The 18,194-nt window shown below is 38.3% G+C and overlaps 1 protein-coding gene across 2 annotated transcripts in view; it reads left to right on the top strand.

The window, feature by feature from the left end:
* Window positions 1-7,335: 7,335 nt before the first annotated feature.
* The window catches only part of RPS6KA6 (ribosomal protein S6 kinase A6), a 90,753-nt gene continuing 79,894 nt past the window's right edge, over window positions 7,336-18,194 (top strand). The window contains exon 1 of one of the 2 annotated variants that reach the window (XM_027839888.1): window positions 7,336-7,388. In XM_027839888.1, the coding sequence (XP_027695689.1) occupies window positions 7,347-7,388 (42 nt within the window). In that variant the 5' untranslated portion in view covers window positions 7,336-7,346. The remainder of the gene's footprint in view (window positions 7,389-18,194) is intronic. The other variant, XM_027839896.1, reaches the window with a different exon arrangement.

Here is an 18,194-nt window from a genome sequence, read left to right as displayed (position 1 = left end):
TAATCACACTGTGTATATGACTTTGAAATGATGTTATATTGATTGCATTAAGCCCCAAGACATTGCAGAGCCTCCTAGAAGAGACCTACAATCATTCAGAGGAGGCTAGTTGGCCTATCCGTCCCCAGAGGAAAGGCAAAATGAATGAAGGCTATCAGTTGCCCGGATTTCAGCATGACTCTCTAGAGCTTTTCTAACAATGTGTATATTTAGGACAAATGATACAGATAGTCAGTGAACTAGGCCCATAGTTTAAAAGGAGGAGGGCAAATTGGATTGCCTTCAGGAAATTGCACAGTACTTGTACTGACACCAAGCTTCTCATAACAGTAAATCCTTATTTTTTTCAATGCCAACATTTTACTAGTGTTGTAACACCTTGTCTCCAAAGAACTAAAGATGAGCATCACACATAGGGCAGTGGAAAGGGACGTACGTGGTAAATAGGAAGAGGCTGCCACATAAAATTGCAAAGATGTTATAAAGAATGATATAAAGAAATTATAGGTTAGGAAGAGAAGCAGGACTGGTCACTTGGTAAGAGCAAGGGATTTATAGGTTCCCTTGTTCTGTTGAGAAAAATCAAAGGTCATCAGCACTTTGGGTGGGCCTCTTGTGGTAAACTTCTGGGAACACATGGACAGAAGTCACACAGGATAGTCAGGCATGGGTGCACTGTGATTTTCATTGTTTGAGGGAACTCTCAAATTGATCACAGATACATTTGTGCATTTGAGAGAGTTATTTTTATTAAGGTTATAGTAAATGATGTATGTAATGATTCATGATCAAGTAAAAGTTGAGTTACCTGCTGTCATCTTCAAGAAATGACTGTTAATTGGCTGTTGGCACTCAGAACTTGTTCTACCTTGGAGACCTCAGACTCTATCTTCACTCCGACCTGTATTTCAAATGCTGATTAGACATCTGCACCTAGATTTCTCTGTACTCAACGTTGTCAAAATTAACTCACTATTTGGCTTTCTCAAAACTTTTCTCTAAGTCAGTTCAACACACATTTATTTATTAAACGTCTCTACACTCATTCTGATTTTCCTATTTCTGTTAAAGCCTTCTAGTCACCCAGGCATGAGTCAAATACTTTTTTAAAGTCTAGAACAAATTTAGTGCAGATGGAATGTTATATTCTTGACATCTTTCAATCACTTGTGGGATGATAAAGTGCTCTAGTCTGTAATGCCACTTGGAAGAAGCTACCTATTTCCTTTGAATATCCTCAGCTAAGGATGCCTGGGATGCATGTGGGGATTGTTTTCTTAAAAATGTTATATAAGTGGGAAAGTAGGTCTCAGAGTCCATAGTTTGTTATATTTTTTCTTCCTTTTTTTTAAAAAAAAGTCATTATCAAGTCCAAGATTTCTTTCTCCATGTCTTGGCTTTCTTCCTCTCCTTCAGATACCTTGGATGCATGTTTCTTCTATGTCCTCACAATTGGCACCTGTAAATGAGCACCCTTTAGATAGCCTTACTGAAGGCCGACTGCTTTTCACATCTTTGCTTGCTTTAGTGCCATTTCCACTTTCTTAGTAAATATAACTGGGGCCCTGAGAGTAGATTCCACAAGGATCTCCATTGGTTTTAGAGTGAAAAGAGTTGGTTCCAGAAACTTTGCACATCTTACCTATCTTTTATGTGTCTATTCCCTTCCATCACAGTTCAAGTGTCCATCCATTCCCTTTTCCACACCCACCCCTCCACTCCCTGATAAATTTGCTAAGTTGAGGCTCTCACCCTGTTTTCTTTAACCTGGATCATACATAGATCTAGAGCGCTAAGGAACTTTAGAAGTCACCTAGTCCAAGTTCCCTAGAGCGGTGGTGTCAAATATAAATGAGACCACTAAACCGTCCACATCCTTGAGGGTAGCATCTTGACTTAGAAAACCATATGTTAAAATTATCTATATTCCATTGTATTTTTTACATATTTTGTTAAATATTTCCGATTACATTTAGATCTGGTTCTCTAGGATCCTGAGTATAACAGCTGTGGTCTGGATTACTGAGGATTTGTCCAGGGTCACAAAGCCAATTTGTGTTAGAGATTTGAACTCACATCTTCCTAACTTCAAAGCCTTTTCTCTATCCACTATACCACCTTGCCTATACCTATAATGTATATTGTACATAATGTTCTTATTACTTTGGGTATATTTAAAATAACCATTATTCTGCTTGCTTGTATTGTGTTTACATTAACTATGTCATCCATAATACATTGCTGGGAAGTTTCTTGTCACAATGTCTCACTACTTTTATCTTTACTTAATTGCAATTTTTCAGGAAACTAACAATCCGCTTGGCTAAGCTTTATTCTTCCCAGTTTGAGCCCATTTGTTGTGGGGGTGTCTCAACTTGCTTTTTCCTGGCATCTGCTTCTTGAGGAACATTTCACCTAACTCGCCTGTTTTTTCCTCTTATATAAAACATACCAGAGGATTCATGACCAATCAGTTCATTACATATAGAATCATAGGACCATGGATTTAGAGATGGAACCTCATAGGTCACAAAGAACAAACCCCCTATTTTCCAGATGAGGAAACTAACATCCAGATAACTCAAATGGGTTGTTCGAGGTCCTACATCCATAGTAGTAAGTGACTGAGATAGGATTGGAAACAAGTTCCCATCCTTCCAAATCCAGCATCTTTCCACTCTACTGTCAGAGAAGGCACAGTTTCCAGGACTGAGGAGGCAATGTTACAGTTCAGTGATAGTCCTTTTGTGCTCTGATTTGGTCAGACTATATCTAGTAATTCATGCTTAGCTCTGGATGCCACAATCTAGGAAGTGTAGCTATAGAATGTCCAAAGGAAGTTATCCAGAATGGTGAAGAACCTTGCGTCCATGTCACATCACGATTGATTTGAAGGAACCAGGGATAGTTAGTTTGAAAAAGAGGAGACCCGGAAACATAATAGTTGTATTTGAAGGATCGTCATTTGGAGGAGGCATTACATTTTGTTCTGTTTGGTCCTAGATGGCAGAATCAGGAACCACAGCTTACAAAGAGGTAAATTTATGTCTGGTGACAGGTAAAACATCCTAACATTAGTTTACTTGTTAGTGAAATGGACTGCCTTGGTAAGTAATGACTTCCTCCCTTATCGGAAGCCTTCAGGCAGAGGCTGAATGACCACTTGTTGGGTATGTTATAGTGGGGATTCCTTTTTGCACATGAGTTGTTGGTGTGTATGGCCACTGAGGTCCCTTTCCACTCTGAAATTCTGTGATCCCTTCCTCTTCTTTATTCCTGGTAAACTTGTTAATTCTGTACTATACTCTATCTCACATCTTTATTCATTCCCTTTATTTCATTCTTAGAGTTACCGCCCTAGTTTAGCCCCTCACTATTTCTCACCTCCACTACTGCGTGGCTTTCTAATTGGTCTTCTTGTCTCTAATATTTGTCCACTCCAATTTGTCCTACATATCTACTGTCAACATTAATCTCCCAATATAGAATTCTGACCATGCCATTCTCTGGCTCAAAAAAATCTTCAGTAGCTCCCCATTGTCTAAAGGATAAAGTCCTTCCTCAATTTGAACCCAACCTACTTTTCCATCCTTATTTCCCCTGATTTACCAAATACAACCTATCTTTTCCTGTGTCCATCAGTTTACTTGTCTCTCCATCATCACATTTTGAAATTTTGTCTCTGTCATCCTAGGCCTAGTTCAAATATCATACTTTCAAAGAAGCCTTCCTGATTTCTTTATTCTTTCTTGTCTTCATTCTCTTTTGGATTCCTGTTACTACTTGGTATACCACCTTTCTTATGGCAGTTATCACTTACAAATAATTATAGTGTAATATAGAATGTGTTTTCTCCTCTACTAGATTATAAATTCCCTGAAAGCAGAGGCTGTTATTCATTTATATATTTTCCTTTATACCTTACGAAGTATCTTATGCATAGTAGGAAATTAATAAATATTATGTGAGATAAAAGTATGGTTTAAGTATTGGTTCTATACACACGAAGATAGATAATTAATCATGTACCTACTATGTGCCAGTACTGTGGTAAGTACTAGAAATAAAGACAGAAGAAAAGTCCCTTCCCACAAGGAGTTTACATTCTATCAAAGATTGTTGTTGTTCATCCATTTTTCAAACATGTCTGAGTCTTCGTGACCCCATCTGGGGTTTTTTTGTCAAAGATACTGGAGAGGTTTGCCTTTTCCTTCTCCAGCACATTTGACAGATGAGGAAACTGGGACGATCAGAGTGAAGTGACTTGCCCAGGGTCACACAGCTATTAAGTGTCTGAGGCCCCATTTGAACTCGGGAAGATGAGTCTTCCTGACTGTAGGCCTGGAACTCTATCCACTGCAGCGCCACCTAGCTGCCCTCTATCTGAGATAGTATAGACTCAACATAATTATATACAGAATAACAAGGTTATTTGCAATGGGTAGAGGCAAACACCAGCATCTAGGGGGATCAAGAAAGGCCTTACGTTAAAGATGGCACTTGAGTCAATCTTTGAAAGGAATGAGGAATTCTAAGAGGGAGAAGTGGAGGTTGGGGAGAGGGGGAATCATCATGTGTGAAGAACAGTAAGAAGGCCCTTTATTCTGAACTGTAGAATATATGAAGGGGAATCATGTAGGTTGGTATTCTATTGGTAGCAATACATGTATGATGTTTACAGAAACTCATTTGGCCGGAATATTTAATAAGAATATGCCATTTAATGATAACTTTTCCTTGAAGTGAAAAAAAAAAAGCATTTTCAACTACTGACTCAGTTGTAGCCTGAAAACTATTCAATTTCTTCCTACCTTCCAGCCAAACCATTTCCTTCTTTCACCTTTATTCTAGTATCTACTCAGATGAGACAGTGGAAAGTTTTAGATAGAGCAGAGTTGGCCTCACATGTTCATGTTCTCCTCTGCTCTTTGCTCTCCTTGTCTTAGTCTTGAATTCTGTCTTCCCTTGCCTCATTTTGTCTCTTTGACATTGATAATACTATTATAATTTAGGCTGGTTCTTCTTTGCCCAATCCACATAACTTCACTTCCTACAAAATCCTGTTCAAAACTTAGCGCCTACTGGAAACTTCCCTTTATTAACCTGACCTAGCTCAGATATCTTTTAATCTGTGTCCTCTCAGGAGCTTTGTGGTCAATTGTGCTTGTTTATGTTTTGTTTCATAGGCTCTGTGTGTGTGTGTGTGTGTGTGTGTGTGTGTGTGTGTGTGTGTGTATGTGTTGGGAGGAGGTAAGGGAAGGGTCCCATCACTTAGATTTAAACTCTCTGTAAGTAGATGTTCTCCTTTCCCTTTAAAAAAATCTCCAAATCCCTCCCCTTATCCAGTATAGTGTTCTATATAGTTTTTAGTGTTGATGGGCACACATCTTTTGAGGGTAGATAAAATGAAAGTAAGTGCTTTGATTTAATAGGTTTTTCTTGGTAGTTAGTACATGATCCCAGGATCTAGGGACCTCCTTAAATCTCTGATTCATTTTTCCTCCTGTTTTTCAGGACTGTAGCTTCATGTTGAGTCAGTCAACACTGGGTTTGAAGAACAGGGCAGTTGGAGTTCCGTCAACAGAAAAGAGAGCAATATTGGCCTTCCTTGTGGGTAGTGAAAAGAGCTGATTATATAGTACAACTTCAGTTATCTGGACCTTCTATTTGTAGTTCCACACAAGTCATACTTTCAGAGTTGGCCATCTTACCAGGGGTGGGGAACCTTCAGGCTCAAGGCCACATGTGGTCCTCTAGGTCCTCAAGTGTGACCCTTTGACTGAATCCAAACTTAACAGAACAAAAAAAGAATTCCATTGTACAACAGAGCTGACAAGATTTTGATATATCTGGATCAAATTGCTGAGTGATTCCTCTTTCTGTTAATATTTGTAGATGAAGTAAGAACTTAACACCTTCCTTTGTATCCCTCATAGTCTAGTGTGTTATCTGTGTATATGCACTTTAGAAATGCTTATTGAAGTAACTATTCCAGGATCTTCCTGGTTCATGAATGATGATGGTTTTCCTTCAGTCCAATGTGTTTTGTGTCAGCTTCTGTAGAGTTGGTAACAAAGAAGTTTCGAGTAAATACAATATTAAGTTTGTATACCTTTAGGCACCCTTTTAGTAAAACTTAAAATCTTTTTCAAAAAGGCTCATTTGAAATTATGCTTTATGGGTCAAAACATTTCTTATTTTGTCTGGAAGATGGGATAAGGAAGAAATGGGATAGTATTTTATCTTTTTATTGAAAAGAGTATATAAAAATGCACAGAGGTAGCAGTGTTGTGATAATTGCTTTAAAAATTTCTCTCCAGTTACTGTAGTGGACTGAATAAATTATCTACTTTGACTTTGGTTTGCCATGGTATTCTAAAAGGAGGTATGTTAGTTAAAAACTGAAAGTGTCCCTTTGTATTGTGGGAGTTTCTATAGTACAAATCACCCTTCAAGTTGGGTTTCATTTTAAGTAACAGAGTAAAATATTTAACAGTGAGTAGTTAAACCTTTCTTGGTATATATTGGACCTTGAATCCTTTAGAACAAGTATGTTTAGTAAATATAGAAAATAATTTTTCTGGCAAATAGCCAGTTAACTCTTCTTAGGTCAGAGCCATTGTGAATTGTCTCATTTTGTAGACTTTGTGTTACTGGTATCATCTGTTTGATTCTCAGATATAAAAATCTTCGGGTCTAATAGGCCTTAGGTAAAGCTTTGTTTACCTAAACAATTTTGTTAACATGACCAGTTATTTCTATTTCCCATGCTTGCTTTGTTAGGTATATTATCATAACATTTAATTGAATATAGTGAAAAGGGAGAAATCCAGACTAGTTTAAGTGTATAAAACTCTTCCTAACCTGATTTCTTTTGAATACATTTTGGAATAGGTACCTTCTGTAGCATATTTTCCATTTTCATTTTCTCATCAGGTATTTGGGTAGTGGCACTCTTGAATAGAACTCAGTAAGTAATTAGTTGTTTGAAAAAACTCCATCTTGCTATAATTCTTACAGCATAGGTCATATATTTCTAGTTAATTATTACATATTGTTGACTTTAATAGGAAAAGTCTACACAGTATGATTTGAAATGGATTATAAGGCTATTGAAATCAGTTCTCCTGGAAAACCTCTCAGCGTCTTTGATTAGCGTTGTTTTCATCATAATTTTTTTTAGCTCCATGGCCTTTTGTTTGTGCTTTGGTAGGTATTAATCTCATCAAGTTGTAAAGTGTAATGCCTTTGAGAATTATATCTTTGTTCTAAGTGGTTTTATTTTTAAATTAATACTGTGAAACTTCAATTTTTAAAAATGTGTTTTTCAGCTGAATGGTCTTAAAATGGTTGAGCCAATGGAAGAAGGGGAACCATATTCCTACCATGTAAGTATTCTTGATGACTCAAGTTTTTTCTTATCTCAAAAGTTGTTGCACATAGATTTTTTTTAACTTGGTAGTATAGGCCTAATATTAGCCTGTTGAGGTTCTCTTATTTCAGAGTATCTTGCGGCTTTCTCCTAAGTGTAGAAACAAAACTTTCTACCATAAATACTTTGGTATTTGGATGAGATCAAGGATCTGCTGATGTGGACCTTCCTGTCAGTGGTACAACTTGCATCCCAACTTGTCCTGATGGTTCGTTTTGGGGTTTGAGGAGCTCATTTTGAGTCCTGGCTCTGCCACTTCTGGCTTTTTGACCTAGGGCAAGTTAGCTTGGCTCTCTGGGCCCCCACTTCCTCTGTAAAACAAGAGGATTAGACCAGCTGGCTCCTAAGGTCCTTTTCAGCTCTAGCATTGTCATCCTGTGATTGTGGCCATATCTTCCCAGAAATTCTCCACGGGAGACCAAGTCAACACATGTGAGGTCTTCCATGAGGTTTTAATATTTCATGAATGGAGACCTTAAAAAAGTTTTTAAAAGTCCAGTCCCAGCCTCTCAGGCTGAGTCTAGTGTTCTAGTATTGTTTCAGTGAAAGCAAACTGCTTATTCTGTGGGAGAGTTGAGCTGTAATAATACATGAATGTGTTACATGAATGTAAGACATGAAGATCTTTGAGATTCTAATTGGGTATTATTCTGAGATCTCTTTAAAAGGGCAGTAGAAATTTTTCATTTTAACCTCACATTGCTGTTGGTTAAGTTCCATAATTTTAGTCATTTCTCACATAACTTATTTTAAAAGATCAACACTAATCGAAGTAGGGAACTATATTCCTTGTTTAATATTTTGTCTGGCCACTATAAGGGTGTGTGTATGTGACTGTTTGTCTCTTTGTGTCTGTATGTGTTTACTAGAGAGAGTGATGCCTCAAACTGTAGTTGATGTTCCATTATCTGTGTTTCTGTGGAACAACTAGTCATTCCTAAAATTGAGCCGATTGAGAAATACAAATAAATACTGGTGCTTAATATTTTTTGCATAATCTCAAGTGTTAGAAGGTACCTCATAGGCTATCAAATCCAGCCTATACCCAATGAGAAATTCCGTCTTACACACTGCTTATCCAGCTTTTGCTGGAAGATCTCTTCTGAGGGAGTATACCACCATCTCTGGCACTAGAAGGCTAATGTTTTTGTGGACTCCCTGAAGCTTTTTGCTAAGAGTCTCTGTTTTTTTCTCTTGCCATTCTCTCTTTTAGACAAAAGGTGGAGAGCATTATGAAGTTACCTAGCTATGAGGTCCCTGTATTAAGCCGACACAGATTCCTATTTTCAAGAGAGTTCAAAACATTATTCTGTATTTAAGATCCATAAGGTAGCCCTAATGTGGTGAGAGTCTGCATTCAGATTGTTAGTAGCTTAAATGAGATTATATATTTAGAATACATAGCAAACTTCATAACACTGTGTAATTGTCAGTTATCATTCCTGTGAAGTTTTCATTTCTGTATATGACATATTCATAAGATCATAGATTTAGAACTAGAATGAACCTTAGAGAGAATCTAGTACAACATCCTCATTTTACAGATGAGGAAACTGGGGCCAAGGGAAGAGTGACTTGACTAGATAGTAAGTGATAGAGCCTAGGTCTTCTGACTCCAAATCTACCATTCTTTCCATTGCACCGTGCTCTTTCCCTATGTTGTCTCTATTCAGATGCTTATGGTTCAGAAGGAAGAAGTAGAGAAGTACCCATATTTTCTAGATTAGATAAGGACAGAATCACCCGTGATGCTAGAATTCTTATTTTTCTTTTTCATGAAGGCAGTTTGCAAATGTCTTTCTCTGTTGGGAACCAGTCAAGAGATTGATGTTAGGTTGTAGCCAAGGTTTCAGTATTCCATCATGGCATGAAGGTGAAATTCTTATTTTTTTTTGTTTTGACAAGGCGGTTGGGGTTAAATGACTTGCCCAGGGTCACACAGCTAGTAAGTGTTATGTGTCTGAAGCCAAATTAGAACTCAGGTCCTCCTGACTCCAGGGCCAGTGCTCTATCCACTGCACCACCTACCTGCCCCATGAAGGCGAAATGCTTGAAGAATGTTCCAGCAGAGTGTACTGTATGGGTCCTACCAAGCTTAAAAGATGAAAAGCATGTGATATAGCAGGGGTAGGAAACCTGCAGCCTCGAGGCCACATGTGGCAAGTGCGGCCTTTTGACTGAGTCCAAACTTCACAGAACAAATCCCCTTAGTTAAAGGATTTCTTCTGTAAAACTTGGACTCAGTCAAAAGGCTGCACTCAAGGACCTAGAAGGCCACATGTGGCCTCGAGGCTGCAGGTTCCCCACTCCTGGACTATCATATCTGCCATTTGAAGAGCAACCTAGCTATTTTGGGAAAAGCTTATCACTAGAAGATTGGCCACCAGGCCAATCTTTGCTTTGTCCATAACAAGTCAAGAAGACCATCTGCTAAGATGTTAAATGGTTGTGGTCTGTCAATGAAAAAAATACCCAAACTAATTCAATCATAAGTTCTTAAAATACTAAATAACCAAGACTATTCTTTGAAATACATTTGTAAAAATTTGCCAACTGGTAATCTTGTGACCAGTTCTAGTAATTAGCTCAGTTCTAGTAAAATATAAGTTAAAAACATTGACCTTTTAACCTTTTTAAGTTTATGCTTTTACGAGTAACATGTTTATTCTTATCCTTGTTTTGATTTCATTAAGTGTGAATAAACTGAAAATTAAGGTTGTCTAAGATGTATTACATAACATGAGCTAACAGGGCTATTAATTTGCTTCGTTGTTTATCCACTTCTGGGAAGCATGAAGAAATAAACAGGGCAAACTAGAAGATTATCTTAGTTATCTTGAGTAAAGTATAATGTGGTAATAAGTAAATGGAATGCTACTGATGTTTATAATATGTAAGGCTGGAGGGGTAGTTATGTATTTGGAACTCAGGTTTCAACAAAAGGATTGGGTAAACAAAAACTGGAATGAACAGCACAATAAGTAACAACTCCTACTGCTGCCACCCTAGTTCAAACCCTCATTACCTTTCCCCTGGAGTATTGTAATAGCTTCCTAGCTGGACTGACTGCTTCTTCTCTTCAGTTTATCCTTTCCATGACTGCCAAAGTGATCTTAAGTCATGTGTTGGACCACATCACTCTTCTGTCCCAAAACAGGACCACTAGCCAGTCCCTATTTTGTTCCTACCTTCCTCACTTCTGTGTCTTTGCATGTTGTGTTCTTTGATCCTTGAATGGTCTGCTCACATACCGGCCCATCTTTTTCCTTTAGGTCCTGCTTGAGTGCCACCTCCTCAATAAAACTTTCCCACATGTACATGATTGCTTCCTTCTTGAATCTGTCATCCCACTCTTGATTTCTATGCCTTTATAACATGATTTATTCTCATAGGTGTCTTGTCCCTCCTACTGGAATATAAACTCCTTCAAGGAAAACACTTTTGTCTTTTTTCAGTTACACAGTACAATGCACATAATAGGTGACTAATAAATGTTGGATTGATTTAAATTCTGATGTGTATTAGTAGATGCTATGAACCACAACAAAATCATAGAAATTAGTGTTCCAAAGCTAAAAGACATCTTAGCAGTCAACTCCCTTGACCTCTAATTCTATAGATACAGAAACTCAGGTCCAAAGAGGTGAAGGGACTTGCTCCAAGTCACACCAGGAAATCAACGATGGAAGAGCCCTAGACAGATGTCTAAGAATTTGTAATTTTCTCTTGTCCACAAGGGACATGAGAGAAGACAGTGTCTGGTCATTTAACCTTTCAATTTTAGGCCTCAGTTTAAAATATTAATTTGCTTTATCAGCATTCTAAACTGGTAGGATAGCGTAATAAACATGATTTTTCACCTTTTTATTTAATAATTTCCACTCTACATTTATTCTATTCTGTGGTGATACTGCTGATTGGTATCTCAGATGCTAATGATAATAGTCTACTGCTGTGTCACACAGGCCTTTCGACAGTATTCCATACCGTTCTGGGAATGTGAACTTCTGTGCTTCTCTAATCTAATACTGCTTTGTAGTCTTTTCAGCCTTATGATTGATTATTTCAGTTAAATTGTTCACTCAGTCTTCAGTTGTTAATTTTGTAGATTAACATGGTTGCTTAGAAAAGCTTTCCATACTGCATGAAATGTTTTAACACTTTGTTATCTTTTAAATGTAACATAAAGTAATATTGATACCCCTAGATCAGGGGTTTTGACTATTGTTTTGTGTCATGGATTCCTTTGGAAGTCTTGTAATGATTATGGATACCCCTTTTGAGAATAATGGTTTCAGATACATAAATTAAAATGCATAGCATTGAAAAAGAAACCAGTTCTATCGAAATACTGTTATAAAAATATTTTTTTAAAAAATAAGTTAAGAACCCCTATGCTAGATTTACCACTGACAAATACTCAAATATGTCTTCCCGTTTTGGTAAGTGATGAGTTAAAAGTCATTGCTAATTATCTAAAAGCTGAAGAAATGTCATATTTCACATCATCCACCTTTTGCTTCTCCCATTTAATGATTGAATAGTGGCATAAATGTTAGGGGAGAAAATGTCATATTGCTTTTCTTTCATAGTTGATGAGATAGGGAAACCATCTAATAATAAATTAGATGTTTTTGTAGTTATTTCTACTCACCTGTTATTTGAAATGCTGCTTTTGTGAGAATGGTAGCTGACATGAGTACTTTTTTTTAAAAATGTAGTTGCCAGGGTAAGCATGTTAGATGTCTTTCATTGATAATGCCTAGTGATTTGGTGATTTATATGGCTTTTATCCTATTTGTCAAAAGCTTTATGCCTTGACAGAAGACTTTTTTTAAAATGCCCCAATCATAGTAATTTCTTAAGACTGAGTTATCAATTAAATTGTTGTTTCATTAACATTAGGTGAGTGCTATATTTGTTTCTAGATCAGTTTCCCAACTGTGATCCTGTGAACCTAACTGCAAAGCTTTACCATCAAAGGTTCTTACTTTATAAAACCTACAGTTTTTTTTTTTTGTGAGGCAATTGGAGTTAAGTGACATGCCCCGATTCACATAGCCAGTAAGTGTTATGTGTCTGAGGTGGGATTTGAACTCAGGTCCTCCTGACTCCAGGGCTGGTGCTGTATCTACTGCACCACCTTGCTGCCCCAAATTTTAAATAATTTTTAACCTACAAATTTTTTAAAAATTGACCCCTCCATCCCCCCATACCAAACATATATTTCCTGCATGCTGGTCCTTGCAGGAACTCTGATTCCTTACCCCTTGAGCCAGAGAGAGCTGAACGTCGATGCTATGGAGGGCACAGCAGCCAAAGGTAGATATTCTGCAGGTCTGCAGCACAGTTTATGCTGACAAACAATATTCTAGATAAAGTTATAGCTTTAATAATTATGAACTTAGATCTCTATCCAGAAATTTGAATGCCAGATGTAATCTAGAACTGTACATTTTTTAAAGGCAAATATACCTGAATTCAAGGATGAATGGTATAGTGGAAAGAAAGACTACCTTGGGAGTCAGAAGAGATGAGTTCAGGTTTTCCCTCTGACACATGCTAGCCTTATGATTCTGGGCAAGTTGCTTCTCAGCCCAAGGCCTCAGAGAGCTCTCTCACACCCTAAGTTGTGGATGTACATCGGTAGGGACCGGGAGTTCCCCACACTAAAATTCTAGGTCCAGGAAAAAAATACTTAAAAAATATCTTTTCCACAATGGTATTTTGGATGAGGTCAGTTATTAACTGTGTCACGTACCATGTGGCCTCACCTTTTGATTGACTGATTCCTCCCTGAGCCTCAAATTTAAGGAAGAGGTCCAGGCTAAAGATGCCTGTCTCCAAGCTGCGCTGCTGACTCATCTTCCCAGGACTTTTGTATACCATGCCACAGAAAACTCTTCACCCTGGAGATACACTTTTCACCTTGAGGCCTTATCTTCTGATTGGCTGGTGCCTCCCAGAACTCCCAGTTTAAGGAGGAGGCCCAGGCTGAAGATGCCTTCCTCCTTTTCCAGATGCATTGTTGTCTCACCTCCACGGGACTTATTCTGCCATGTCCTGGGTCAGGTACCTTCTTCCCAACCCTCCCCACTCCCTACCTCATTCTTCCTGCCAACTTTTCAGCTCCTTTTTTATATGTTGTCTTCTTCCATTAGAATGTAAACACCTTAAAGGCAAGTACTGTCTTTCTCCTTCTCTTTTTATTCCCAGTACTTAGCAGAGTGCTTGGTACATAGCAAATGCTTAATAAATACTTGTTGACTGACTTACTGCTGGAGTTTTGTTTGAAATGCTCCATGGTGTGATTGAGTGTTCTTAATTTTAATTCTTTCACTGTTTTTATTTCCTTGCCCTAACTTGGATTCCTGATGGAGCACCCCCTCCTCTGTGCCTGCTCTACAACTTATGTGTATTGTTGCCTGGAGGCACTGAGAGGGTCAGTAACTTGACTATGGTCACACAGCCAACACGTGGCAGAGGCTTCTGCTGGTAAAATGTGCTTAAATCTGTTATCCCATATGTTTTATGTTTAATGTTGAAAGTACATGGGAGGGGCAGCCAAACTAGCTGAATCCCTTCTGAAGGGTCCTTTGTTGCTTACTGGTGAGAGGGCTTGCTACCTCTGAGTTTTTTGTGTTGATTTCACCCTGCTGACTGGCCTCCCATTCTGCTGAGCAGTAACAATATTGTTCTGCCTCTTTTCCTCCTCTCCTGATCTGTTCAGTCTCTCATATCTGGTTTTTCAGTCTATTTACTTTCTATTTTTCTGTTTCCTGCTTAAAATACCACTTATATTCCTTAGCTCTGGGACAAATACTATGTCAGTACCAGTTTATGTGGCTTGAGATTTGTATATTCTAACCTCAGAGATCTTTATTTTTGATTGAGTATAGAAAATTCCCCTGTTCCTGAGTAAAATTGTCCTGAAGCTTGTAAGTCCTCAAGGAGGGAAATGGGGAGAGGAGGTAATAAATTGACTATGATAGAGGACCTAAATATCACCTCACTTTCAGGTACTGCTTGACCACTTTATGTCTTTGGTACCTAATGCCATAGTACATGTTGTAGCATGAAAATTAGATGGTTGGTTTAGGATGCCTTTGGTATCTTGTTGTTTTTTTTTTTTTTTTAAATTACTGAACTGAAAAAGAACAAATAAATGTATTGCATTTTATGAGTCATTACCACACGTCATACCACAAATACTACTTTCTGATACATACTTAATATAACTTGACTAAATGAAATTTCTTGTAGTTTTAGCGTAATGTTCATTGCTTGAAGAAGTTACTATTTTCATATTTAGTAATGTATTGCTTTGACATTAAGATATATTGCATTCGGTTTTTATTTGCATGTTTACTACAAGTGCACCAAAATATTTAAAGTATATATTCTGACCATTTATATTACATTATGAAAACCAGTGACTTCTTGTGTGTATAGTAACATTAAAATAGTTATTGAAAGATTAATAACTGGAAGTTTTTGTTTCTTCCTTCTTTGGTTTTAGTCAAATTTTGTCTCTATCCTGGACTCCATGGTATCATTACTTAAGTATTTGATCAAATATGGTCTCTTGCTTATTTCATGCAAGATCCAGACAATGTTTCTCTATAGTCATGTTGGCAGAAATGAAGGAATAAATATATAGATGGACTCTCATATTTCAGTTTTTCAGAAATTTCCTTTTGAGTGATTTGGAATCAAAACTATTAGGTACATTTCACTATTAAAAATTACAGGACTATCCATTGGTATGTGAAATTGTAATATAATAGGACATTGGACTAGGAGTCAAACCTGTGTTCTTCTTCTGCCTGTGCCAGTAGCTCTGTATGTAACATTGGAAATCAGTAAATAAGCATTTACTAAGGACATGCTATGTGTCAGGTACTGTGCTTGGTGCTGCAGATACAAATACACAGAATAAAATTCCCTGCTCTCAAGGTGCTTACACTTTAAATGGGAAGACAAGAAGTACATAAACAAATGTATGCAGAATAAATGGAAAGAATATACAAGATACTTTGGGAGTGAGGGTACTAGTAGTAGGGATCAAGAAAAGCTTTATGTTGAGGGTGGTACTTGAGCTGCAACTTGAGGGAAAAGAGAGATTCTTTGAGTCAGGGGGTAAGAGTGATACATTCTAGGCCTGAGGGATAGCCAGTGCACAAGTATGAAGATGGGACATGGGGTGTCGTGTCTGAAGCATAGAAAGAGGCCAATTGGGATGTATCACATAATGGAAATAATATCCTAATTAGGCTGGCAAAATGGCTTGGGACCAGATTGTGAAGGGCTTTAAAAGGTAAACAGAAGAATTGATGTTTTATCTCAGAGGGAGCCCCTGAAGTTGATTGAATAGGGGAAGTTACATGCTCAGATCAGTACTGAAGAAAAATCACTTTGGCAGCTGGGTGGAGGATGGACTAGTGGTGAGAGACGAAAGGCAGGGAGACCACTTAGGAGGCTGTTGCAAGTCACTTGCCTGCTTTGAGTGTCTGTTTGTGTAAAATAATGGTGGAATAGCAGAAAGCAGTGCAGAGAGCCTCCCTCCCCCCAAAAAATAGACAGACTCCTCAAAACAGATCTAAAAAATGTACCAGGTCACATCCTGATGGGAAAGTCCAGAAAAAGTCACAGTGAATAATTTGTCCAGTCAAGATCTGCTTAGGGAGAAAAAGAAGTCTGTGGACACTAGGGAGGGGGTCAGGCGAAGAGAGAGCACTCCAGTAGCAAGGGGGAGAGGCTATGAACTAGGGCAAGAGGATGCCCCAGAGCACCACCAGACCTACACTGGGCACTGGGATGGGGATACATGTCAGTGAGCAGTTGTGTCACCCACTACCCAGTTTTAGGTCACAGTTCCAAGGCAGATTGAGCAGAGGACCTGCCCCCAGTGGTGGTATTCCTTGATAGGAAGGCCCTGGGTAAGGTGAGCAAGCAGCAGTGTTAGGGTTCAAATGTCAGGAGCAGAACAGGATCTCAATTCCAACATCTGGTCCAGTCTTCAGAGGATTGACTTCCCTTTGGCGAGCTTACAGTTCTGTCCCTCTGAACCAGCAGAGCTTCCCAAGTGGATGATAGAGGTTGAGTTCAGCAGTGTTCTACTGTTGCTCAGACCCAAACCAGGTCAGAAAATTATATGGCTCAGACCAGAGAGCAGGCAAGCAAGCTCTGCCTTGGATCAGACCACGTAGGAAAGCATTGAAATCTTACATGGTCTATATGGATGATGAGATCCTGAAAAGTTGATTCTAAGGTTACATTCTGTATACTGAATTATATTTTCTAGCTATTTACCATATGCATTAGTTAGATATCTTCATCCAGAAATTGATTTGGAATTCCCAGTTTTAGGCATATAGCTAACTGCTGCCCAATTTTACTGGTCAGGGCTTCTTGAGAAGTGGTGTCAGCTGGCAGTGTTGGAGAAAGCTGTCTTGTGATAGTGTTACAGACAGAGTTTTATAGCCTTTGGCCCCACCAGTCGAATTTACCTTTGAGGTGCCATAAAGTAGGGAGTATTATAGTATATGTCACTCGAAAATATTTCTAAGAACCTAAAAATTTTGTAGTGCTGCATCTTTATATAAGATCTGCCAAGTCCATTAAATGCAGGACATTTCAGCATATTATGTGGCTCTGTGCCAGCAGAGCACAAAGGCTAGTAGACTCTACCATGCTGAAATGGTTTTGTGTACAGTCCCAACAACAAACTAGTTTTAGAGGACCACCTTAGCTGAGTCCAGAGAGACTCTCACCAGTAGGCCAACCACTTGGTGATGATGTTTGATGGTGACTCATCAAAGAAAAATACAAAATGGCCCCCATTTTTCTGTGTAGCTCTCTTCTATTTCTGTAGCACCAGGTTCAGAGTGGTAGAATAGGAGCAATGTGTATTAAGAATCATATTATTTTTAAACCACCTATAAAGATTTACTTATGGGGCAGCTAGGTGGTGCAGTGGATAGAGCACTGGTCCTGGAGTCAGGAGGACCTGAATTCAAATTCAGCCTCAGACACGTAACACTCACTAGCTGTGTGACTCTAGGCAAGTCACTTAACCCCAATTGCCTCATATATTTTAAAAAAAAAAGATTTACTTAGCTGTTAGTACTCTAAATGTGAGCTACTTGTCCAGTGACTGAGTAGATATGTTAGTAGAGAAACAAAATCATATCAGTATTGCCATTTTCTCTGAAACCAGAAGACTATAGGAAGTTACAGCTAAATAGAACAGTTGTTCAGAGGGCCTCCTTAGAGAGGGAAATAAAAGTTAATGGAGTTAGTTTTATCTTGTCCAAAGGCATTAAGAAAACAGTTCATGACATACTTGGTTGTATTGCAGTACTCTTGGTTGCATTTTTGCAAATGCTGATCATGAAAGAAATTGGAACTTACGTGCCAACATCCATTGCAGAGAATAAAGGAGTTAGGGAAATTCTACACAGAACTTGAGAAGACCCTCCCAATTAAATCAATGTGTACTTTAATACTTGGTGACGTCAGTGCAAACGTGGGCATACAGAAAGATGGCCAAAATGTTTTGGAAAACATGATTTAGGAGAAAGAAATGAGAGATGCAAAAGATGTGTACAATATACAGATGCTTCCTGCCTGTGCATGAGTACTTTCTTCTAGAAGAGTCTGCAGGTATGCCACATGAGGAACACCAAATAAGATCACAGAATCAAAGTGTATACATCTAATGAAACAATTGATTACTGATGTAGAAATAAATAGGAGGAAA

The sequence above is a fragment of the Vombatus ursinus genome, unplaced genomic scaffold (genome assembly GCF_900497805.2).
Source record: "Vombatus ursinus unplaced genomic scaffold, bare-nosed wombat genome assembly UNPS02004691.1, whole genome shotgun sequence".
NCBI lineage: Eukaryota > Metazoa > Chordata > Mammalia > Diprotodontia > Vombatidae > Vombatus > Vombatus ursinus.
This window is presented reverse-complemented; position numbering and strand designations above follow the sequence as displayed.